This window comes from Cetorhinus maximus, chromosome 15 (assembly GCF_964194155.1).
Source record: "Cetorhinus maximus chromosome 15, sCetMax3.hap1.1, whole genome shotgun sequence".
NCBI lineage: Eukaryota > Metazoa > Chordata > Chondrichthyes > Lamniformes > Cetorhinidae > Cetorhinus > Cetorhinus maximus.
In genome coordinates, this window is record NC_135893.1 from 89,902,581 (window position 1) to 89,927,866 (window position 25,286).

The 25,286-nt window shown below is 46.7% G+C and overlaps 1 protein-coding gene across 5 annotated transcripts in view; it reads right to left on the reverse strand.

Annotated features, from left to right (window-relative positions):
- caskin1 (CASK interacting protein 1) overlaps positions 1–25,286 on the reverse strand; it is a 629,644-nt gene that overhangs the window by 67,896 nt on the left and 536,462 nt on the right. For all 5 annotated transcript variants that reach the window (XM_078558936.1, XM_078558939.1, XM_078558938.1 and 2 more), the window contains exons 12-14: positions 12,824–12,922; positions 6,345–6,457; positions 770–854 (exon numbers count right to left, since the gene is read on the reverse strand). In XM_078558936.1, coding sequence (XP_078415062.1) covers positions 770–854; positions 6,345–6,457; positions 12,824–12,922 — 297 coding nt within the window. The remainder of the gene's footprint in view (positions 1–769; positions 855–6,344; positions 6,458–12,823; positions 12,923–25,286) is intronic.

The window sequence follows — 25,286 nt, forward strand, 5'->3', positions numbered from 1 at the left end:
CTTAGTACTCATGTTCGTGGGGGGGAGCGGGTAAAAAAAATCTGTCATCCAATGCCTCTTGTGGTAAAGGACGCTTATGAAGATGGTGGGTGCGGGCAGGATAGAGGTCGCCGCGATGCCTCGCAAGGTTGAATAACTTGCCGGCACTATCCCAGCTCCCAGATGGAGAGTGTTGCCAGGTGACACATGTCATTCAGGAAAATTTCTCTCATTTTCAGATGTGGTAAAAAGGATAAAACTTGTTCATCTTAATAATCGGAATGGAATGATTTTTCAGTTTATCTTCGCAACGTTAATGTACATATTCCATCATACCAAATCCCACATCAACTGGCCGAGGAAACTATCCCTGTAAAGGGAGAGGAGGGATTGGCATCCGGTACCAAAAAAGTGAGACACCCTCAGCATGGACCAAAAATATTAATTATTAAAAATGATTAAAGTAAATTATATTTGTGGCAAATTTCTTCTCCTTGTAATACACAACAAAACTCGTCGACACAGTACCTCATTATAAGTTGCTCAATAATATTACTTTTCAGTACCAGCGTTCGTATTTACATACTGACATTTGTCCTTGAACCTAGTTCTTAGACATGCAGTGTACACTCAGCCTCCTTTAATGAGGAGAATGGAGGACCCAGAGAATGCGACACAGATTGAAGCTGTTCATTCATTTCCCCTTTGTGTTCCTGTTGAAGGCGCTTTTAAATGACCAGCTGGTCTCTTGCGTCAATGAAAAGGCCCAAGCTCGATATTCAAGGCCTACCTGCAGGCTGCTCTGATTTGGCAACTCCTTCGCCTCCTGTTGTCTCTGGAGCAGATCCCTTCTGGGTTAGCACTGTTTGCAGTAACTGCAAGCATTAAAGAAAAGAAGGGGAAGAATGGTTAGAGGCTCATTTTGGGAGAACCTCCGACTGCGTCAAAAGTAATCGTTGGCATCTTAACAAAAATAAAGCTTCACAGGTTAAAGAGGCATGGTGCTGGCTAGACGTAGGAGGGAGAGAAGCCTCCCTTCAGAAACAGCTGCGGCTATCACAGCTCAGGACTCCAGTACATGTTCCCGTTCTGTCACAATATGTGCTAAAACAGCTCTTCTTCAATAGATTGGTTACTATTTAGGGGATAGCTGCAGGTTACACAGCACAAATGCAGCCTCGATACAGACAGCTCCTCGCGACTGATTTGTCCCGATCTGCCTGTGAATCCTTTTTGTCTTTAAAGCCACATGTGCTGGCATTCTCTCAGGTGATGACATGTTTAGTCATCAGCATCGGAAAAGGACGTGCAGGAAAATGGAAAAGCACCTGCCGACAAAAATATAACAACGCTCTGGATTACTCATTTTATCCCGGACTGGAGAATCACAAATGTTAAAGGAAATCGAGATGAAGCTCCACTGAGTGTCACCTGTAGCGTGTTGCTACGGTTGTCCAATGGCATGGTACTGGACAAGCATCCCAGAGGCCGGGTGTTCAAATCTCATCATGGCAAGTTTTGACATTTAATGGTTTGTAGGCAAAAACCCAAATATGATCATGCTGTCAGATTGGAGTAAAAATCCATCTAGTTCACTCATGTCCTTCAGGGAAGAAAGCCTGCTGTCCTTAACCTGGTCTGATGTCCACGTGATTCCATTTCCATGCTATGAAGTCAAGGCTTAAAACCTATAGGACAGCTAGGGCTGTACAATAAATGCTGTTTTGGGCTTTGGTGAAACCACACCTGGAGCACTCTGTATCAATCTGGTCTCCGCACCTAAGGAAGGTTATACTTGCCTTAGAGGGGGTATGTCAAAGATTCACTAGCTTGATTCTTGGGACGAGACAGTTGTCCTATGAGGGGAGATTGAGTAGGGTGGGCCTGTACTGGGATTTAGACGAATGAGAGGTGGTCTCATGGAAACATCGAAGATTCTGAGTGGGTTTGACCAGGTAAGATGCTGAGAGAGTCTAGAACGAGGGGGGGTCATAGTCTCAGGATTAGGGGACGGCGAATTAGGACTGAGATGAGGAAACATTTCTGCACTCAGAGGATTGTGAATCTTTGGAATTCTCTTCCCCCGAGGGCTGTGGATGATCAGTCATTGAGTATATTCAAGGCTGAGAGTGGTAGATTTTTCGACTCTAAGGAAATGAAGGGATGTGGGATCGGGCGGGAAAGCGGAGATGTGGTCGAATATCGGCTGGAACAGGCTGGAAGGGCCAAATGGCCTACTTCAGCTCCTATCTCTTTTGTTCTAAGGTAACCAAAATGAGCAATTATTAGCTTGGGTATGTTGCAAGAACTAATGCCTTCGCATGAAATTTCTTTGTTCATTATTTAACTTTGTTAACTCTTTTACATTGTTCTTTGTCACCTCTTTCCTATTATAATATAGGACTAATTGTCTGCTACTTATCTCTCCCTCCTGCTTCTTTTCTAAATGATGTGTTATTGCAATGCGGGTATCACTGGCAAGGCCGTCATTTACTGCCTCTGCCTAGAAGATGGCGATGCGCCATCTTCCTGAACTGCTGGTCACACTTTGATACAATTCTGCTGGGCCCTTCACAGTCAACCACATTGGTAAGGGGGGGCTGCTGGAGTTACATATAGCAGGCTGGGGAAAGATAGGAGGCTTCCTTCCCTAAAGGACATTCATGGACCATTTCGGCTTCTGCGACAATCCAACAGTTCCATGGTCACCTATTGTGATATCGGCTTCTGACTTTTCAATTTTGTAAACGGAACTCAAAATTCCCAGGCTCTCCTGGCGGGATTGCCATTCCCATCCTTTTTAAAATTATATTTTGGGATGTGAGTGTCGCTGGCCAGGCCGGCATTTATTGCCCATCTCTAACTGCCCTCGGACTGAGTAGCCTTGCTTGGCCATTTGGGCAGGTAAACCACACGCTACCACGGGTCTGGAGTCACGCGTAGGCCAGACAGGGCAAGGATGGCAGATTTCCTCCCCCAAGGAAAATTAGTGAACCAGATGGGTTTTTGCGACAATCCTGTAGTTTCACGATTATTATTGATGAGATAATTGATTGCATTTTATTCCAGATCTTATTAATTGGATTTAAATCCCCCCTAGCTGCGATGGTGGGATTTGGACTCATGTTTCTGGAGCTTTGATTCAGGCCTCTATCTATGAGCCCGATAACATAATCATGACATCTCATACCCCAGGCTTAATCTTCCTGCATTGGGAGTGTCCATTCTGCCTTGGCAGCGCACGGTGAGATGATGTACAGCATCTGGCTGATAATATTGAGACAGTAGCTGTGAAATTTGGCTCCAAGGCACCACTGGTGCTGGTGCTGCCGAATCTCAAAACTCAAAAGTTGCCGACTGGAATGCTTCCTGCCACATCAGGTGCTGCCAACCCTGACTATAAGGGCACTAGGGTGGGCAGGCAGTGCACGGGGCAGAGGCATGAAGAGCGTGTGGATCATGATGTCAAACAGCCTCTAACGCTGATTTGGCGCATGATTGGTCATTTTGGATTGTTAATGCCCTCTCTTAATAGGTTCCCAGTTGAGCTCAGCCGCAAGAGGGCCGACCCCCCACCTCACCCGCACCCCCCCAAAACCCCACCCCCAACCAGTGTTGTTTAAAGGGCTAACCATCCGACTTCCAGGTGAGGTACAGCACTTCTGAGTTTCTTTGCTGGTACCGAGTTGGTGAAAGCACTGTGTTCAATGTTACTGGAGGAGTTTTTGCATACTCTTTGGATTTTCAGTGCTGCTGGAACTTGATACGGTGGGAGAAGTTGTTTGGCCTGTCAGGAGAAAGCCTACTTCAGTAACGGGGGCTATGGTCACAGGTCCCTCGTGGCCTGCAGCACCACTTGGAAATGGAGCACAGGCAGCAAAGAGGGGATGAAGTGTGCAGAGAGAGGAGGAAGAACGCTCTCGCTAGAAAGCCCTAGCCACCAAGGCTCTTCAGGGAACATTTCTCCGACCTCCACCTTGGGCAGGAGCTGTGTGTGTGTGTGAGGTGCCTCTGTTTCACCAGAGCTGGTGATTGATTTGCACCGTCTCCTGAAACCCGAACTGCAGCCGCCCAGCTCCACTGGCTGTCCCAGGTCTTCCAGCAGAGCCTTCCTGAGATAGTTGCAGCAGCTTTTGTACATAGAGTTTGGCTCCCCTTGAGGTGGAGAGGGCGGGGGGGTGTAGGGTGCCTTTAGGTCCAGGTTAGCTCTGAGCCATAAATGCATCTGTGCCTCCTTGTTGAGTGTGCAACCACTCAGCAGCATGTTTCACACTGGGCAAACATTTAGAAGAGCTATTAGTACAAACGTTTGTTTGCTGCTTGACTCAATGGGGCTGAGTGGGGGGTAATCATGCATCCTAATCCAATTTTTGCATGGCCTACGTGGATGTTACTCTCTGGCTGAAATTTCTGCATCAGCTCTTTGGTGTGGGAAGATATTTTAAGATTCCTACATTCTGGGAGACTGAAGCTCATCAGACAATGTTGCAAGTTAAAAACAAAAAAACTACTGCGGATGCTGGAAATCCAAAACATAAACAGAATTACCTGGAAAAACTCAGCAGGTCTGGCAGCATCGGCGGAGAAGAAAAGAGTTGACGTGAGGACTCGAAACGTCAACTCTTTTCTTCTCCGCCGATGCTGCCAGACCTGCTGAGTTTTTCCAGGTAATTCCGTTAATGTTGCAAGTTGTCTGATCAGTTTAAAAATGCACTGTCCGGGGGAAAGTCACTTTGAAATGTGAAAACCCCATGCGTTTCAGGTCATTTGGCTATGTTGGTGGTCTTAACGGTGTCCAGAGGCACTTAAATATTTGAAGTTGCCTTCAAATCATGACATATTTTTATTGCAGACTGCAGGCAGGATAATGAGGCATCATCATCGACACTAAATTTCTATTGGCTGCCTGTGGCAAGCATAGACTCCCTGCCTATTGGATAATGAGGTTATAATTGATGTCTTGGAGCTTCAGGCTACGAAGTAACCTTGTACAGATGGCAAATGTCAACTTGTTTATCAAAGGACAATTATCCATTAAATGGTGCTTCGAGAGAATTGTTTCCATCCCTGTGTTGCTCAGTCTGTAGCTCCCATTACTTTGTACCTAGCCGCCATGCTCTGGGTCTCTCATTCTGCTGTGCTAATGAGTTCCTTATTTCGGTCACGCTGCCTATAGAGAGGTGCCAAGTAAATGCGGGGTGCACCTCCCTCCACCTAATGGTCAGCTCAGGCTGGCATTACTGGATCCTGGAGAAAGCAGCCCATTAACAATGGCAACAATCAATGCCAGCAGATGGCGTGGCAGTACAGGCACCAGGAGAGATTTTTAAAAAAAGAAAGGAAGCCATGCATATTGTTTAGAGAGCTACTGTCTTCCTCATCCTTACAGGCCGGGATATCACCCCGCAGGCTCCAGCAACTGTCAGGTGCATCATCTATGCATGGGCTATTTGACCATGAAGGCCATCACAATTGAGCTCAATGCTGCCCCCTCCTGATGTGGTACAAACAAGTATTGCACACACAGCCCAGAGTGTTCAGGAAAAAGTGCCCCTGGCTGATTCCTGTCCAGCACAGGGACTTCAGAATCAGTCCCAGCTGAGAGGGGCTAACTGAGAACAGGGCAGGGATCGAGCTTGGGATCTCGCTGGCCTATATCTGGGCGTTTACCATTTGCGGAGCTTTTGCGTATCACGGTTCTAGTGAAATAAGTGAGGTCCGTGGGACATTAGGGACTGAGGTGCTGATCTCCTCGTGTCCATGGGTACAGATCTTCTCGCTGTCACTCGCTCTTTGAGGAATACTGAAAGGAGTTAATGCAGACTCTGAAATTACCCCACTTAACATTCATGTCAACTCCGGAGTTGAGAAGAATGAGAGGTAATCTCATTGAAACATATAAGATTCTGAAGGGGCTTGACAGGGTGGACACTGAGAGATTGTTTCTGCTGGTCAGGGATCTAAAACATGGGGACACAGACTCAGGATACAGGGGCTGATCATTTATGATTGAGATGAGGAGAAATTACTTCCTCCAAAGAGTTGTGAATCTTTGGAATTCTCTTTCCTAGAGGGTTTTGGATGCTCCATTTTGAATATATTTAAGGCTGGGATAGACAGATTTTTGGTCTTTCAGGGAATAAAGGGAGCGGGCGGGAGAGTAGCGTTGAATCCCAAGATCAGTCACGATCACACTGATTGGGGGAACTGGCTCAATGAGACATATGGTCCACCCATTCCCCTCTTTCTTGTGGTCCCCTTGATCCACAACTTTAATGATCCCTCCACGTAACCCCTGTGCCGCCGATCCTTTGGCAGGCAGTTTATCCGCGAAAGTAAGGCCGTTGGTGGGATTTGCACAGTACCTTACTCCCCTCGGAACCCGAGGTTGCAGCGGTGCCCCCTGCACTCTGGCCGCTTCCGGAGCTCCGAGCGCTCACCACGCTTCCTGTGCTCCCTGCACTGCTGCGATCACCACCTACACCATAAAAAGGAACAGAGCTGGGATTAAGGTGCTGACTGACAATGGCGAGCGCCATAAACATACAGGCGTATCATTAGAAGAACATTCTTGGGGCATTATTGGTATTGTAAGTGTTTCCAACCCGCCACCACCACCCCTCCGAGCCCCTCCCACCCCCTCCCCCCCTCCCCGCCAACCCCACCCCCTCCCCCCCCAACCCCGCCCCCACTCCCAGGCCAGCGATGACCACTCTCTGGCCTACCAGTCATCCGATATTTAATATTTTCTATCCTTGTTCTTCTTACCAAAATGCACCACTTCACAGCGTTAAATTTTAGCTGCCACATAACCACCCATTCTGATACTAGCTTTTTATTCCAGATTTTGTTTAACGAGCTGAATTTAAATTCTGAAGCTGCTATGGAGGTGCTTGAATGGATATCCATGGATCGCTCGTCCAGGTCTCTGGATTACTGGTCCAGTAACATGAACACTGTGCAACCCTACCACCACCAACCACCCCCATAACTGTTTGGATTCCTACCTACAAGCAAATACCTGCTGAACAATTTATTGTGACACGGGAGAGAAAACAGGCTCTTGACTCTTCAGGGTAATGCGGTGCAATTACTATATTATTGGACCAAGTAATCGTGAGGACATGAGTTCAAATCCCAGCCTGGCATTCTAAGAATTTGAATTCAGTTTTTAAAAAAGAAATTCCTAAAGAGAAAGCTGGCACCAGTAAAAGTGATCTGTTGCAAAAAAAAGACCCAACTGGCTCACTAATGTGCTTTAATGGAAGGAAGTCTGCCGTCCTTACACGCTAAGATTTTAAAAATTCTGTCATAGGATGTTGGCGTCGCTGGCCAGGCCAGCATTTGTTGCCCATTCCTAACTGCTTTTGATCTCAGTGGTTTGCTCGGCCATTTTAGAGTCCGCCACATTGCTGCGGCTCTGGAGTCACATGTAGGCCAGACCACGTAAGGTCTGGCAGATTTCCTTCCGTAAAGGACATTAGTGGGTCGGATGGTTTCTCTTTTTAAGTGTCGCAGTCACCATTACTGAAACTAACTTTCAATTCCAGATCCTTTTAAATTAAGCGATTGAATTTAAATTCCATCAGCTGCCTGGTGGGATTTGGACCAGCGCTCCCAGAGCATGAAGGCCGGTTTAATAGGATTATTAGTCCGGTGATGTCACCACGACACCGCCATCTCCCCAAATAGCCTTCTGACGTGGTAGTGCAGTTCAGTTCAACTAGGGATGGGCAGTACGAGTCAGCCTTGCTAACATGCTCTTTTGCTGAGAGTGAAATGTTATGTTTTAATTCCAGTGTTTGGCACTGAATCTTGCTTTGAGAATGATGTCAACAGGTAACCTGTAGATTCAGGATGGAGAGAAAGCCAGCCAGCCTCTGCAGCTCTGCTTTCATATGGAGACTGGGGTTGCCAACCCTCCAGGATTGCCCCGAAGTCTTCAAGAATTAGTCTCCAGGACACTGCAGCGATCAACCCAGGCGAAAAATAACAGGAGCATTAAAAAAAGTGCCTTTTTTCCCTTTTTTCCTTGTTTATTAGTCAGACAAATACTAACTAGACAAATGGGAAAAAGAAAAGGCTGCTTGTCTGGCAAGAATCGTCCAATTGGGTAACGGAGAGTCTGACTATGTTCCAATTGGTGCGGGAAGGAGGAGTGAGACACAGACGTGTATGTGACAGGTGACCAATGGTGGGAGGGCGGGGGCGGGATCATTGGAGGCAAGAGCATCTGGTGGTGAGATCCCTCCAGGCATACATCCAACCAAGAGTTGGCAGCTATAATGGAGAAGTGCAGAAAGCTTATGTAGCGAACCAGCTTCCCCATCTTGTCCTGAAGACACAACCGTGGGCCTACAGTGTCCCCTATTCCTGAATTTTCCCGTATGCTGTGAAGTGCAACAGCTGTACCGTGACATGCACATCTGCTACTGCGTGAAATTGCTTCCAAATCCCTCCCCCCCCCCGCAGAATGAAACCAAAAATGATAGTCTTGCTAGACATCACCTCAGTAATTAAAACGGGGCGGCTGCCTGTGAAGAATTAACAAGCAGCAAAAACACGCGCAGACTGGAGTTGTTACATTCACACCTTGTCAGTACAATTAGAATACTGAACCAATTCAACATCTTACGCACATATAACCACTTTCATCAGATGGTTTTGATGGGTCTTTTATGTGTAAGTAATAGGCTCTCGTCACAAAGCCTTTGAGTGCTAGTGTTGTGTAGAATGTGAAACCTGCTCAGTACATTTTCTGTGCATTCAGTGAATTATGTTTAGCAGCTCGCCTCAGAATGAGTTGAGTTAATCTCTTTACACGTCTGCACGTTTGAACAGGCCAGGTTTTTTTTTTCAAAAGACTGCGAAACATTTAAACAAACTTAACAACTGTGGGGGAACAATCCTGGCTTTAACCTGTTTTGAATGCGCGTTTCCCCTGTTTCCCCAATGTTTGCTGATCTACATTGACTCCCCAGTTAAGCAACGCCTCAATCTTAAAATTCTCATCTTTGTTTTCAAATCGCTCAATTGCTCCATCCTTCCCTAACTCCATAATCTCCCCCAGCCCCACAAATCTCCAAAATACCTGCTCTCGCCCACACTGGCCTCCTGACCATCCCTGATTTTAACTTCTTCAACATTGGTGGCCATGCCTTTAGTTGCCGGGTTCCTAAGCTCTGGAATTCCCTGCCTAAATCTCTCCACCTTCTCTAACTCTCTCACCTCCTTTAAGGCACTCTTTAAAAGCCCATCTCTCACCAAGCTCTTGACCACCTGCTCTAATATTGCTTTAACTGGTTCAGTGTCAAAGTTTGCTTTAAAACACTCCTGTCAAGTGCCTCGAGGATGTTTTATTATATTAAAAGCACTATATAAATGCAAGTTGTTGTTGTTGTTAACTCTAATAAACTGTACAGCTGCAAGTAAATCTAGAGTACCAGCCCCAATTATAGTATTAACAGCCCACATGTCCGTCCTTGGCCTGCTGCAATGTTCCAGTGAAGCTCAACGCAAACTGGAGGAACAGCACCTCATCTTCCGACTAGGCACTTTACAGCCTTCCGGACTGAATATTGAGTTCAACAACTTCAGGCCATGAACTCTTTCTTCTATCTTTTTAAATCCCTTTTTAAAAAAATGTTTTTTTATAGGCATTTTTTATTTACTTATTATTATTTTTATTCATTTATTCATTGGTTTATCCCTTTTTAAATCCCTTTTTCCCCAACCACCGCCCCCTCCCCCACCCCAAAAAAGGGCTATCTGTCACTTGTTCCATGTTCTTTCACAGAGTGCTTACCTTTGTTCTGCTACTCACACATTCTGCTATCTTACCTTTAAGCCACTATCAGCACCTTCTTTAGCCCTTACCGCTACCAGTAACATTCCCTCTGCCTTGTGTCCATGACATCTTGTCAATCTCTCCTTAGCCCCTACCTATTGCTGATCTTCTATCCTGCTTTACCTGCTCCACCCCCCCTTAAACAGTATGATATCCACCACATTTCTACTTCTCTTGAACTCTGAAGAAGTCGTACGGACTCGAAACGTTAACTTTGTTTTTCTCTCTCCACAGATGCTGTCAGACCTGCTGAGTTTCTCCAGCATTTTCCGTTTTTATTATAGTATTAACAGCCTTGTGTGATGTTTGTTTTCATATATTAAATTTCAATCTAATAAATCTCTAACATCTCTAACACTGATATTACCCTCTGTGCACTAGTTTTGAATGCAGGCGTGCACTATGTGTGAATATTAACAGATTTGCTAAAACAGCAAATGGACAGAGGAAAATATTGGGGTAAGCCTGCCTGAATAACATGCCTCTGCAATACATTTCTAAAGTGCTTTATTTCCTTCGCACCCCAGAGCTTGAAGCACCATTTATAGGTCACTGATAAGATCCATTACTTGGAGCAGGGTCATTCTGCCTGGTTTAAAATCACAGTAAAGAGAGATTAAAGAAATCTCAGTACGATAGCAAAGGGACCTCATATCGATCTGTAAACACATTGTGACTAAAATCACATGGCTTGGTTTCAGAGCCTGTGTTTATCAATGGTTAGCACAGTTGCCAATCTGTGACCCAAGCATTTTCAGGCCAGACACAGATTAAATGTAAAAATCGTTCTTTCCCTCTTATAGGGAGGCTTCATTACCATTCTGTCGGCGAGATGCTCACAGATGGGCGGGGGCAGGAAACCTGGTTGCGCCATCATGGAATGAAGCCGAGCTTTGTGGGGAGGGGGGTGGGGGGTTGCTGTGATAGCAATGGGGGAGTTCCACGGAGGGTCAGTCAGTAGCTGGTTGATTTTCGGTTAAAAGCCTTTTGCTTCAGGAGTCGTCTGTGGTGGGTCCCTTTAAGGAGCACCAGTCAAGCCGCTGAGTACGATGCACTGGAGTGTGTACGGTGCACTCTGCCCACTGAATCTTAAAATTGCATCAGGGCCCCATTGACATTGTTGGGACTCCCAAACTGGAATGAGCGAATAAAAAGATGCCTCAGGGTTTCCGGTAGTGTCTGGATCGCCCGTATCAAGGCACCCACCAAAATGAGGGGGGACCCAGACACTGGTGGAATTGCAGAGTAAGGGCAGCGCGTCAGGACACCCTGCTTTATAATGGGTTAATGAGGAGAGCACCCCACTACCCGCTTTCCAATGGTCCCTTGGCTCCTATCAAGACACCCAGAAAAATGGTAGCAACGGGGGCCTGTGAAAATGGACATTAAAATGCTGTGCCACTATCATTGTGGCGCTACCACCCCTTTCCATACCCACCCTTTCCGTACCCAACGAGGCAAGGAAAATTGTCCCTCTCATTTTGAAGTGATCTTGTCTAATCCTGTTTGCACATAGACGAGTCTGTTAAATGAGGCACTTTGTTTGCCGAAATGGAGGTCATGTGACTCCATTAGCCTCTAGTTCAACTTTGAACTTGGAGCACATTAATCCACAGAATTTGCTGGCCTGGTTGGCTCCTAAATAGGTGACAAGAGGACAAATGACAAATAACAAACAGTGGACACTGCCGTGCAAAAGTCATGAAGCCCAAAGACATGAGAGAAATTATTGATTGTGATGTTTTTGTACACTTACGGTACTTAACATGATTTTTCTCTCTGGTAATTTAATGGAGTTGCATGTGAACCTGTTCTTAAATAAAATCATATGGCGTACAAGTGACTGGTTCGATGTCTTAATTAAATTCAATTCTTGTTGAAAATATTTCTAGTTTTTCACACCCATTCCTTGAAGCAACCTGACTTGGCAACAGTTTTGTGAAAACGTGACAAACACTTGGCCAAGTATTTCAAACTAAAATCCAACTTCATACAATGATACAGCACAGAAGGAGGTCGTTTGGCCCGGCATGTCTATCTTGGCTCTGAAAGAGCGATCCAATTAGTTCCACTCCCCGGGGTGGAATCCAAACTCCAGCAGGACTTTTACTGAGGGTTTTAAAACTCCACACTGATTCAACAACAGCAAGTTACATTACATTTGACATCACTATGCATGCAAGGTTTAATGCTGACATCAACATAATGAGGCAAACTGGAGCAGACTGACTTTGGTTCCTGGATATATCTGCTTGAGAACACAAATGAGCTTCAATCCTTTTGTTCTTGTATGGCCGAGTCTGATTGGGCTGATTTGGCAGATGAGCCACGTGTTGACTAGGTTGGCGCCAAATTGAATGGAGCCAGTTCATGCTGGCTCTAGGGTTCCCATTGCAGACTGAAGGCCAGGGTTTGGAACTCATCTGATCCTTGTAGGACAGTATGGCATAGGTTTTTGAGTTTCCTGCTGACAGGCTAGAATTTTCCAGGACATAATGGGGCAATAACGTGACCTGCAGTTTTCGCTGAGAAGATTCTGGCAAGCTCGACGCTGGAATTGAAGAAACGAGGCTACGCTTGGTTACCAGAGGATTAGGTGACCACCAGGAAAATGGCCAATAAGTGGCAAACCAACAAAAGGAAAGGCTTGTGTTTATATAGTGCCTGTCACAACCTCAGGATGTTCCAAATTGCTTTGCAACCGCAATTAAGTTCCGGTTTTGTAGCGTAGCCACTGTTGTAATGTAGGAAAAGTGCCAGTCAACTTGTGCACAGCAAGCTCCCACAAACAGCAATGTGACAATGATCAGATAATCTGGTTTTTTTTTTTCAGGTGTTGAGCGAGGGATAAATATTGGCCAGGGCATCGGGGAGAACTCCTGGGGACAACAATGTTGTGCCTTGGGCTAGGGTGCAATAGGAGTCATAGCGAGTCAGTCAGAGTTCATTGCTGAAGCTGAAATGAAATGTGGTTGGAGACATTTTCACGGAATCTACCTGCAAATGGTTTCCGTAGCACCCAGATCTCCTCAGGCGCGGTCGTGACTGGTTGCACTGGAGACAGATGGGAAGGACTTGACTCAGAGCCTCGGGAACCTGCAGGAATGTCAGTCACATTTTGAATGTGCTTTTTTGTTTCTTTTTCCCTCCTCCATCCCTTTTCACATTCCAGATGAAATGTTGATGTTTTAACAGCAATAAGGCAGGCTCTGGCATTTCCCTTCTAAATCTCTATCATGTCCTAGAGCAGGACGGGATTGATTTGATGTGAAACTCAGCAGTTCACTGCATGTCTAATTTTGCGTTGTACAACTTAACAAAAAAAAAACACAAGTAAAACTAATTCAGCAGATTAAAGTTCCCTATAATCTCGATCATTAATGATTGATGCCATTTCCCCACTCTATTAAAGTTAAGAAGTTATAAGTGAGGCCTAGTAATTGATTATTCCCACCAATTTACTTCAATCCTGATTTTATGCTTGTCAAGTCCCATCCTCTATGGAGCTTTCAGTTTGAAGATTTGCCCTGTTTTGATGATGCTGGGCCTTGTCTTTCCTCTGCACTTCATTTCACTGCTTCTGGTGACGGCACATCCTAGCACAGTGAGTTACGTGCATTTGTGGCCTAGTCTATAAACGGGCCACCCTCCCTCTCACTCTCTCCAGTGAAGGTACATTGTTGTCATAGGCAGGCGTGGCAATATAACCTATGTGACTGAATTGGGACAGGGCTAAGTTCAGTGTTGTGGGTCACCAGAGTTCTAGAACGCAGGTGTGCCGCCTGCTCCCAGCTAGAAAAGCAGAGACATCCTTCAAAATACACAGAGAGACATACAGCAGACAGATTACAGATGATGAGGAGAAATACTTCACACAGAAATACAAGAAGCCTTGAAGGTCAATCAGTTACTGTGCACAATGTTTCACACAACTTGAGCCCTCTTCACCTTGATTCTTGTAATGTTTCTATATAGCCAAAAGATTGCCCGGCCAATGGGCACATGGTATTAGGTTACCAGGAAAAATGATAAAGAACCGCTGGATCAAGATCGCAAAGAAAATAGGTACGCAGCCACTGGATCATCAGGGGAATGAACACAAGGACACTAGATCTTCCGGGGAATGGGGTCAAAGCCAACAGGACATCAAGAGCATTTGGAGGAATAGCTACTTGGTCATTAGATCATCTCGGGAAATGGAATAAAAAGCTGCTCGGTCAGCTGGGTAAATGGGCACATAGTTGCCTTTTTAAGGGCTATGACATTCCCTGAAGGGCAGCTTAAAAAACACGAACAGTAGAACATTTCTATTGCCTGAAAAATAAAGAAATGCAATTCTGCTTTGTTTTCTTTCAGTGCAATAACATTACAGGAGCACCGTAAAGGGTTCATTTCTGATGCTTCACAAGTAGGTCAGGAATACATGATTGTTTAGCAACCCTAGTTACAAAGCACATGGAGTTCACTGACTCGTTCCAAACGTGTCAGCACTGATTTAATCCACCAATCTCCACCCACACTAATATCAGCCATAGGTGGACAAAGTCTTCTGTCATACGAACTATAATGTCTTTCAAAACCCTTCCATACAAATAAACATCCTCCTGAAAGTAGGCCAAGGAGCATTGCACAGCTATTGTTATAGTGCCCATCTAGGCCACTGTCCCAAAGCTGGAGGCAATAGCAACTTTTGATATGCCTGTGTGACATTCATTATTTAATAAATAAAAGTAAATTCAAGAAGGCAGCTCATCACCGCCTTCTCAAGGGCAATTAGGGATGGGCAATAAATGCAGGCCTAGCCAGTAATGCCCACATCCCATGAATGAATGAATGAATGAAAAAAAAAGACTTGCATTTATATAGCTCCTTTCATGGGCTCGAGACATCGCAAAGTGCTTTACAGCTAATGAAGTATTTTTGAAGTGTATTCCCTCTTATAATGCGGGAAATACAGGCAGCCAATTTGCACACGGCAGACTCCCAGAAACAGCAATGTGAGAATGACTAGATAATCTGTTTTTTGATGTTGGTTGACAAATAAACATTGGCCAGGACGCTGGGATGACTCCCCTGCCCTACTTCAAATAGTGTTGTGGGATCCTTCACCTGAAAGGAAAGAGGGCCCTTGGGTTTAATATATCAACCAAAAGGTGGCAGCTCTGACAGTGCAGCACCTTAGCCTAAATTTTGTGTTCAAGTCCCTGGAGTGGGACTTGAACTCTTGGGGCAGAATCATCCCAGATTTGCACTAAGTGCGTTAGCAGGCGGGTAAAACGATGTTTTATCCGCCAGCTGTGATGGCGAGTTTTCACCATATCATCCCAAACCTGCCAGATTATTTATGCAGTCCCGGGAAACACGCCATTTCCATGGCGAGCGGGCTCTCATGCTGCATCACGCTGGGTACCATATTTAAAGTCCACCTCTCAGTGCTTCCAGACCATGACTGCTGTAAAGAAGACATGGCCCTGAAAGGCAAAAAGACTGCAGCCCCAGGTTCAGCGACGCGTCACTGGAACGCCTTTTGGATACAGTGGAGTCCCACTGGGATGCCCTCTACCCCTGCTCTGGCCGCAAGATGGGCAGCAACAGCACTAATCTGGCTTGGGAGGTGGTGGTCAGCGCCAACGCCCTTCAAAAGAGGACAGCCACCCAGTGCCGCAAGAGGATGAATGATCTCCTCTAGTCCGCCAGGGTAAGTCACTCTTCTCATCACTCTCAACTCACACACTCACAAACCCATCACACATCCACAGGGGTCTCACTCACTGCCAGCTCATGGGACATCACCATTCACTCTCTCACATTCACCGTCATTGTCCTCATCCCGTCCATTTGACCACTCACCACCCACACATGCCAGGCACATTTATCATCTGGCCTGGCAGGCATCCTGCTTACACTCTCTCCATCTCTATTCATGCAGGACAAGCTGGCACACAACTAGAGAAAGAGGTCACAGGCCAGTGGAGGGATGCCTGAAATCAAGGTCCTCATGGACTTTGAAAACAGAGCCATCCAGCTGGCCGGTGAGGATCTGGACCGTTCCTGTGCTGACGGTGAGGTCGGCGCTGCTCTACCAAGTGAGGATCCAGCAGTGCAACATCCATCAGACAACCATGCCGTGAGTGATGTGTCCTGTTTCACAGGCCACTGCCATGCACTGATTTTCTCCCCTTGCTTCCACAGACACATCTGGGAAACAGCTGATAGAGTCCATGACCCAGGGCCTCCAATCAAACCCTGAACAAACCTCTCAAGAGGAATCTGGAGGCACCCTGAAGTCCCATCACAGCGCTCACCCACACCCTCCACCAACGCAGAGTCACACACCTCGGTGGGACCTAGCTTTGGAATAGCCTCGGGGTCACAATCTGGTGAGCACATCCACCTGATCCACAGCAGGCAGCGGCAGGGACCTCCCTGGCGTCTGGCACTCGGAGGGCTGCTGGAGGCCAGAAATTTGCTGAGTCCGAGTCAGATGAGGAGCCTCTGGACTCGGTCATGTCACAGTTGCTGGAGCTGCAAAGGCAAGCTCGGGAACATCAGGAAGGGATGTCCGCTGCACTCCTCAGATTGAGGAGTCAATCCGCCTTCAGGCTGAGGTGATAGAGCTGGCATATCAACGCACTGAGGTCAACACTGGTAGGGTGGAAGCCGCCAGGGAGACCTTGGTCCAGGACATTGCTCCTGCACTGCTGCGCGGGCTCAACTCCATCGCTGATGCTAGTTGTCCTCCAACAGTCTGTATGTGAGAGGGGTGTCGGACAGCTCAATCTCACGCCAGCTGCCCCTCCTCCTCAAGGAGTCAGCCACCCAGATGACTCCGAAAGTGTCTGGCCCATCTGAATCCCCTCTTCCTGTGACCTCAGCAGCTCCAGCTCCGTAGGCCGAGGAGGGTGTCACTGCCACACAGCAGGACCCCGAGAGCAGGCCAGGGCCCTCCAAGTCTCGGCCCTCCAAGGGACGCCTGCCAAGGTCGTCACAGATGGGGCGTAGCAGTCAGCAGGCTGTCTCCACTTCTGCTGTGGATGTCCGGGGAGCACAAAGATGTAGCAGCAGGGTTAGGAAAGTGAAGAAGAATTAGTTGCACATCCTGGGCATGGGTGTTAATCACTTGTACACAATGTTCACTATTGTTAATAAACTTCCAAGAATGTCTCCCTGCCTATGGCTCCTTGTTCTGGTGAGCAGTGTTCTTGTCACTCAAATGTGAAACCTTTCTGTACAAGATAAAGGCAATTGTCTCAGTCCAGGGCCTGTTCCCTGTGCTTTGTGCAGCCTTCAGACCCAAGTGATGGTCCAGCCTCACACTCCCTGGACACATTACTGATGCCTGCACCTCGACAATTCTTGTCATTGCTGCCAGAATGTTGTGGGCAGGCATCACAGTATGCTGTCATTTTCTCTGTGTGCTCTCAGCACCTTTAAGGTGGGGCTGGCCCCCATCTCTTCAGCATCTGTGACCAGTGATGCTGTGCTCCTGGGCTCAGGTGCTGAAGGCGGATAAAGCATCAGATGCTTCTAAAGTTTCATGGCTGCGTCTCTATGATATGACCCTGATCACAGAGTGCAAACGAGCTGCCCTCGGCCAGACAGGAGTCAGACATTCTCAGAGGCTGTGCGAAGATTTATGGAGTGTCCTCACTACATGTCATCATCATCTTCCTGCAATCGAGCTACTATTAGAGCCTTCACTGTGTCTCCATGACAGGCTGGAGTCAAATGTTCACAGATGCAATGTGAGGATATGTGGGGTCACCTCACTGCATGTCGTCATCATCCTCCACAAATCTAGCAGCTATAAGAGGCTACCTAGCACGCCTATCTCACCTAGCCAGTGCGCGAGCCTCATCCCCATCATCGTTGCCTCCGAGGACCTCCTCACCCTCATCCCCATCGGCGTCCCCCTCTTTGGAGGAGATGTGCAGCTCCTCCATCTCCTCCTCAGCCAGCTCATCTCCCCGTTGCAGCGCCAGGTTGTAAAGCGCGCAGTAGACGACGATGATGCATGAAATCCTCTGTGGACTGTATTGCAGGGCTCCACCAGACTGGTCCAGGCACCAGAAACTCATCTTCAGCATCCCGATGGCCTGCTCCACCAAGTTGTGAGCTGTAGCATGAGCCTCGTTATACCGTCACTCTGCCGCAGTCTGAGGCTGCCGCACGGGTGTCATCAGCCACGGCCTCTGTGGGTAGCCCTTGTCCCCGAGGAGCCATCCCTGCAGCCTCTGTGGACCCTGGAAGACTCCAGGGATCTGTGACCGACTGAGAATGTAGGAGTCGTGCACACTCCCTGGAAACCGTGCACTCACCTGCAGGATGCATTTTTGGTGGTCGCATACTAGCTGCACATTCAGTGAATGGAACCCCTTTGGTGTTGCCCCCTGTTGTGATGGAGATCTGAGCGCCACATGAGTTCAGTCAATCACACCCTGCACCTGTGGGAAACCCGAGATCTGGGCAAATCCAATCGCTTTTGCATCCTGGCTGTCCTGGTCCCGGGTGAAATGCACAAAGTTGTGTGCCCTCATGAAGATGGCATCCGTGACCTCGTGGATCCATTTGTGGTTGGAGGCTTGAGAGATCCCACAGAGGCCACCTGTCGAGCCCTGAAATGGGCCACTGGTGTAGAAATTGAGCACTGTGGTTACTTTCACAGCCATTAGCAGTGGGTGCCCTCCATGTCCCTGTGGCACCAAATCCTGCAGCAGCTGGCAGATGTGACCGACCAGTTCCCTAGACAAGCGCAGTCTTCAGTGACACTGGTTCTCGGTCATCTGCAGGAATGAAAGGTGACATCTATAGACCCTGAGTGTCGCTAGGTGCTGACCAGCGACTCGCTGTGGCTCTTCAGCAGTGTGTGCGGGAGCCCCAGCTGCCCTTTCCTCCTGAGGGTGCTACTCCTCTCTCTGTGCAGCCAGGAGCCTCAGTCGCTCTCTCCTCCATCATCTTCGCTCTCTGTAGGACATCAGGCACACAACTAGTTCACCAGGCTCCATGATCCTGATGTTGTACTCCTGCAGGATGAAAGAGAGAGTCACGTGGTTAGCATGGGCATACTAAAAACCTGTCCTGGTTAAGTCTGAAGGCCCCGTAATGCTTCCCAGAGAGGGTTTGCCACCACTTGGATGCTGCGCTGCATAACTGCCTGAAACCCCATCACCTCCGCCCCACTCCACCAGACCGACTGGCAGCAGCTTTGCCCACTGGACTGCATGCTGTGCTCTGAGCTCAGGCACAAGCATTCTCCTAACCCGTGCTGCAAGGCAACACTGTTAGCTTGAACCACGAGGGAGACTGGTCCAAACCAGGATGCTGACATTGCACGAGGCTGTGAACACCTCCGGCAGCGACTGCTCCCTGGCCAGCTTTAGCGAGGAGATTGTACAACTGTTCTGCAGTCTACTAAAGTGCTCATGAATTTGCAGTCTGTGCCGGGGGTGGGGTGGGGTGTGTGAAAAGATCTGGACCACTTGGTGGCACTCTGATGCCTCTGCACTGCTTGAGTGGGCAGATAAGTTAGAAGCTCGACTCCAATCATACCACTGTGGCTGCGCTTGAACTGTCTCAGTTTCAGAGGAATGATCACCTTATACAGGTTTCCCTAATGCGTGGCCACTTCTCTCGCCCACCCTACCCCCAATGCCTGCGCTATATTCAATGGCTGGGCTGCCCTTCCCCCCACCGCTGCCACAGGTCACCTCAGTGGCTGGGATGCCCTTAACCCTGACCTCCCTGCGCCCCTCAAGCTTGAAGTCCAACAGGCGACCCTGGGGAGCGTTTCACATCGTGTTACTGTGTACTCACCTCTGAGTTCCCCTCAAAGTGCAGGCTGCCAAGTGCATACCTTTCACATGCTGTTGTGAAAAGCCGACATGGACGGACAATTTAGCAGGGAGGCACAATTCTGGTGGGCCAGCCTGATAATTATATGCTGATGTATCGCAATTCCTGCCCGATGGCGGGAAACGCGGGCCGAGCGGACAATCGCGAACTGGTTTCACATCGTCGTGAAACCGATTAGCGCCATGTTGTCCGCTCACATCACCGTACATGCCCGATGCCAGTGGGCACTGAAAATTCTGCCCTTAATCTTGCAATGCAGAGGAAAGAATGCTATCCACTGAGCTACAGCTGACACAATTGCATTTGGATTTTGATCTTTAGAGGTCTTTGGATACAACCTGAAAAAAACACTGAGAGATAAGGTTAACGTTAGTAGCTGAAGATCAAAAACAGATCAGAGAAACTTCGGCTGGCTTTCCGCTGTCCTCTTTACCTCTTCCCTCGACAGAGAGACAGTTTTATTGTGCTTTGCATGTGTAAACTGCGGTCCTGTGTTCCAACTGGCATCAGTAAATTACATCTGTTGATGTAAAATGCATGCTGACTTGGAAGTGCTTTTTTTTGCCAGCAAGCACATTGTGTTCGCTACAAAAACAAAAATACCTGGAAAAACTCAGCAGGTCTGGCAGCATCTGCGGAGAGGAACACAGTTAACATTTTGAGTCCGCATGACTCTTCAACAGAACTAAGGAAAAATAGAAAAGGGGTGAAATATAAGCTGGTTTAAGTGGTGGGCAGTGGGGGGGAGGGGTTTGGGAAAAGAGAGCTGGATAGAGGGCCAGTGATAGGTGGAGATAGCCAAAAGATGTCACAGACAAAAAGACAAAGAGGTGTTGAAGGTGGTGATATTATCTAAAGGAATGTGCTAATTAAGGGTAGAAAGCAAGACAAGCAAGGTACAGATAGCCCTAGTGTGGGTGGGGTGGGGTGAAGGAATCGAAAAAGGCTAAAAGGTAGAGATAAAACAATGGATGGAAATATATTTAAAAATAATGGAAATAGGCAGGAAAAGAAAAATCTATATAAATTATTGGAAAAAACAAAAAGGAGGGGGAAACATCAGAAAGGGGGTGGGGATGGAGGAGAGAGTTCATGATCTAAAATTATTGAACTCAATATTCAGTCCGAAAGGCTGTAAAGTGCCTAGTCGGAAGATGAGGTGCTGTTCCTCCAGTTTGCGTTGAGCTTCAATGGAACAATGCAGCAGGCCAAGGACGGACATGTGGGCATGAGAGCAGGGTGGAGTGTTGAAATGGCAAGCGACAGGGAGGTCTGGGTAATGCTTGCGGACAGAACGAAGGTGTTCTGCAAAGCGGTCACCCAGTCTGCGTTTGGTCTCTCCAATGTAGAGGAAACCGCATTGGGAGCAACGAATGCAGTAGACAAACCAAGTCATGCGGACTCAAAACGTTAACTGTGCTCCCTTCCACAGATGCTGCCAGACCTGCTGAGTTTTTCCAGGTATTTTTGTTTTTGTTTTCGATTTCCAGCATCCGCAGTTCTTTGTTTTTATCTTAGTGTTTGCTACCTCTGAATTGGTCCTTGCATAAACCTACTCCTGAGGTGGGTTTATGTGTTGCCAGAGGGAAGAAGCCACATCGTTTACACTGCTATAGAGGCTGAGCTTCAGGTGACCATTATCATCTACTCTGACCCTCCCGTATCTCAATACCACTGGATACAGTGCATGTACCAACTGAGCCCCCGGGGGCACCCAACGTTAAACCAAAGGAGACCCAAGCAAGCCAATAGAAGCAGTCAGCCAAAGATAAAGGAGTGTTCATTGTAAATGTGCCAACCTGCATTCTAGTACAGAGGGGTCCAACATTGTGGAAAAACGTGTGATCCTAGTTTTAGCATTTACAATTCCAGCTTTTGAGAGCGTGTTCAAAAACTTAAAAATATGTTCAGAGATTTAATGAGCTACTTTCAATCTTCCTTCCAACAAAAGCAACTCAGAATTCACAGGATATCACCCCTTCAAGTGAGGTTGTGCATCTGGACAGCGTGATTATAATTTAATTTCTGTTGAGAAAAACTAGTTATATCGAGTGTCATTGAAACATAGATTATTCATTTCAGACTCACGCACCGGGGAGTTTTTTTTTACATCTAATTGAAATGCTGTTTGTACTGCTTTCTGCGACAGGTCACCTACGGGGAAGGGGGGAGAGGGGCTCCGTACGGTATCGTTGAGAGCTCTGCCTACTGTTAATTACACTGTGTAATATTTGCCAAGGCCTGATGAAGCCAAGAATCACTTTTGTCAGTTTCAATGAACCTGCCTCTCCCTGATTCGTTCCCCGCTGCTCTCAATTGTCATGGCAACAACGGAAAATGCAACTGGCTTTTTTATTGGATTAATGAGGTGCAGAGACTGGAGATGCAGGGATTCTTCTCCTTAGAGCACAGAGGGTTAAGGTGAGATTTAGTAGAGGTGTTCAAAATTATGAAGGCTTTTAATGGCACAAAAAGGGGAAGAAACTGTTTCCACTGGCAGGAAGGTCAGTGACCCAAGGGCACAGACTTAAGGTGCTTGGCAAAAGGACCAGAAGCAACATAAGGAAAGGTTGTTTGCAACAGCGAGCTGTTATGATCCAGAACGTGCTGCCTGAAAGGGTGGTGGAAGCAGATTCAGTAATAATTTTGCAAAGGGGAATTGGGTAAATGATTGAAGGGGAAATATCTGCAGGGCTGTGGGGCAAGGGGAGAGGGGAGTGGAATGAACTGGACAGGTCTTTCAAAGAGCACAGGCATGATGGGCCGAATGGTCTGTATAATTCTATGATTCACTCAAGGCATCGAAAAAGTGGGCTAGCATGTAGCTTGTTAAAAAATAAAAGCATTTCCTGATGCAGCTTAGGGCTTTAAAATTCATCTGTATCTTCCATCATTTAATTAGTTGGAAATATGATATGATTTTCAGTAAAAATGGGCAGGGGGATAGGGGACCATAAAGGGAGGAAGTACACGGAGCTGACCAGCACTGATACTTTTACTGGTACTGGTATTAAGGTGTAGAGTGAGAGGTGTACTTTGCAAAAGCCCCTATTACATTGATGGTTTGCCAATCACACTGCTGATGCCGAGAAGGTAGTTCTGTGCATAAATTAGTGCAGTCAGAGTTCCACTCCTAGACAATCGGTCTTAAAGCAGAACGCGAGTGTCCATTTTCTCAAAGCATTAAAACAAGACTCTCCATTAATTTCATAAAGTGACCGTGAGGTACTTTGTTGGGGTATCTTTTTAAGCCTGACCCTACGTTTAGCTGGAGTTACTGTGTCAAACCCACGTGATGCGAGGCTGCGTCTATTAATGATGGGCTGGGGAGGTGAGGGTTGGCGGTGGTCACACACCACTGTGGTTTGGAGTTCTGTTGGGGCCTGACTTCAGTTTATTCAGGTGAGTACATGGATGTAGGCCACAGATCAGCCATGATCTCACTGGATGGCAGAACAGGCTCGAGGGGCTAAGTGGCCACCTCCTGTTCTTATGTTTCCATGTTTCCTTTGTTCCTAAGTTCAGTGTTATGCAAACACTTATTGATCAATATGCAGTGGAGGAACACTGCCCATTGGGATAAAAGTGCCAATATAATGACAGTCTTCAGTCACCCACTTCACTCTTTAATTCCCCATTCTTCTCCATCTGTGCTCAGTAACAGGTTTCCACGCTCTGGAAATATTGATTTAAGTCTGTTTTGTCTGACTCTCACTAAATTACCATCTGTCTCATACTTCAACACATCTTTCAATGGTGACATTCTATTGCTGCAAACGAGATTTCATTACAGAAGGATTGCATGGAACTATTGATTTCAACAACAGAAATTGTGAGACCAGGCAGCTTTAATCTTCCTTTATTTGGAGGTGATGATTGACTGGTTTCTAAAGGTCTTCAAGATGGTAGCGCATGTAACTTGAGGAATAGACATAGGCCTGTTCAATCATATCACGGCCAATCTGTATCTCAACTCCATTTTCTTACTTGTGCTCTATATCCCTCGACACCCTCATCTAACACAAATCTATGGATCCTAATCTCAAAAATGTCAATGGACCCCCCCAATCATCCATAGCCTTTTGGAGAGGAAAGAGTTCCAGATTTCCATTAGCCTTTGCGTGAAAATGTGCTTTCATACCTAAAGGGTCTAGCCCTCAACTCGGTTGAGAAAATCTAAGCAACACACTCAACTATTCCAATCTTGCTGTTAGTTGCCTTGGCATAAACAGCTCAAAAACCTTTATACGAAATATGCAGCAGATCTCAAAGATACTTTCTATAATGGTTAAATATAATGCATAAATGAGTAAAGTCGATTTATACATACCTTTCTTTTTGAGTGTTACATTCCTCTTTTTCTTCCTCCCAATTTTTCTTCCCTCCACCTCTCCTGAAGATGTTGACTCTTGCTGCGTTACAGTTCCCATGGGCCTTTGGTTGCCTTCTAGTAACTTGCTTAAATGGCCTTAATCTATATGTGAACCCTGACATGAGGTGCTTTAAAGTGCAGGTGGGCATCACACGAGAAGCTTGTTTCTGCCCCCATCTGGGCTCCATATACCAGCAGGGATCACTGAATAGTGATCACCAGCAAGAACCATGGCTGATTTCCCTTCCTTTTTCAAATAGCACTGAGGCAAATTGCAGCCTCTTCCCCTACTGCTAACCAAACAAGGTGAGATAACTATCTACAATACAATCAGTGCCCCATCTACAAGATGCACTGTAGCACCTCGCCGAGGGATCTTCGACAGCACCTCCCAAACCCCAACCTCTGTCACCTGGGTCAAAATCCGGGAACTCCCTCCCTAACAGCACAGTGGGTATGCCTGCACCACATGGACTGCTGCAGTCAAGAAGGCGGCTCACCACCACCTTCTCAAGGGCAATTAGGGACCGGCAATAAATGCTGGCCTTGGCAGCGAGGATCACACCAACTCACTCAAACATCAAAGGAAGTGCATTCTTCTAAATGTTCTTCATTTCTTTATCTGTTCATGAGTTGGTTTGTTACATGTGCCATTCCAAGTGAGGGAAAGAAGGTAATCTACTCCCTTTGTTAAATCCACTTTATATTTGAACACCAAGGGAAAACCAATGTGTTGGAGATCACAGCCAACAGGCCATGTTCCATTATACCATAACTCCAACAGATTGCATCTGCATCTCATGTGGCAGGGTAATGTGTGCAATCAGAGCAGGCATCTCTTTTGTTGCTTGGAGAGGTATAGAGCAACCTGACTACACTGGCAGTCAAGGCAGCTGGCCATTTCTCCTTTATGTTTGGTGTTAAATTAATTTGTTTCTGAAAAATATGCCCATTTAAAATGTTTGTAGAGAGCCCATTTTCAGTTTTAGAAGGAAGTTTATCCTAGAAGTTATCCTATAAGTTTGAAATAATTGTATCATTAGCTGCATTTAGCAATTTATTAGGCTTCATTAGCATCCATTCACACCCCATAATTTACTTCTAAAGCTTCTTCAGAAAGGACTTCTCCATATCTATTTGCCTTAACTCGTTTCATTTCTCATTATAATTTTTAAAAATGAGGGTCATGTCTCCTTCAACGTTATTGTCTGTGAGCTTTGTGCACAAGCTTATTTG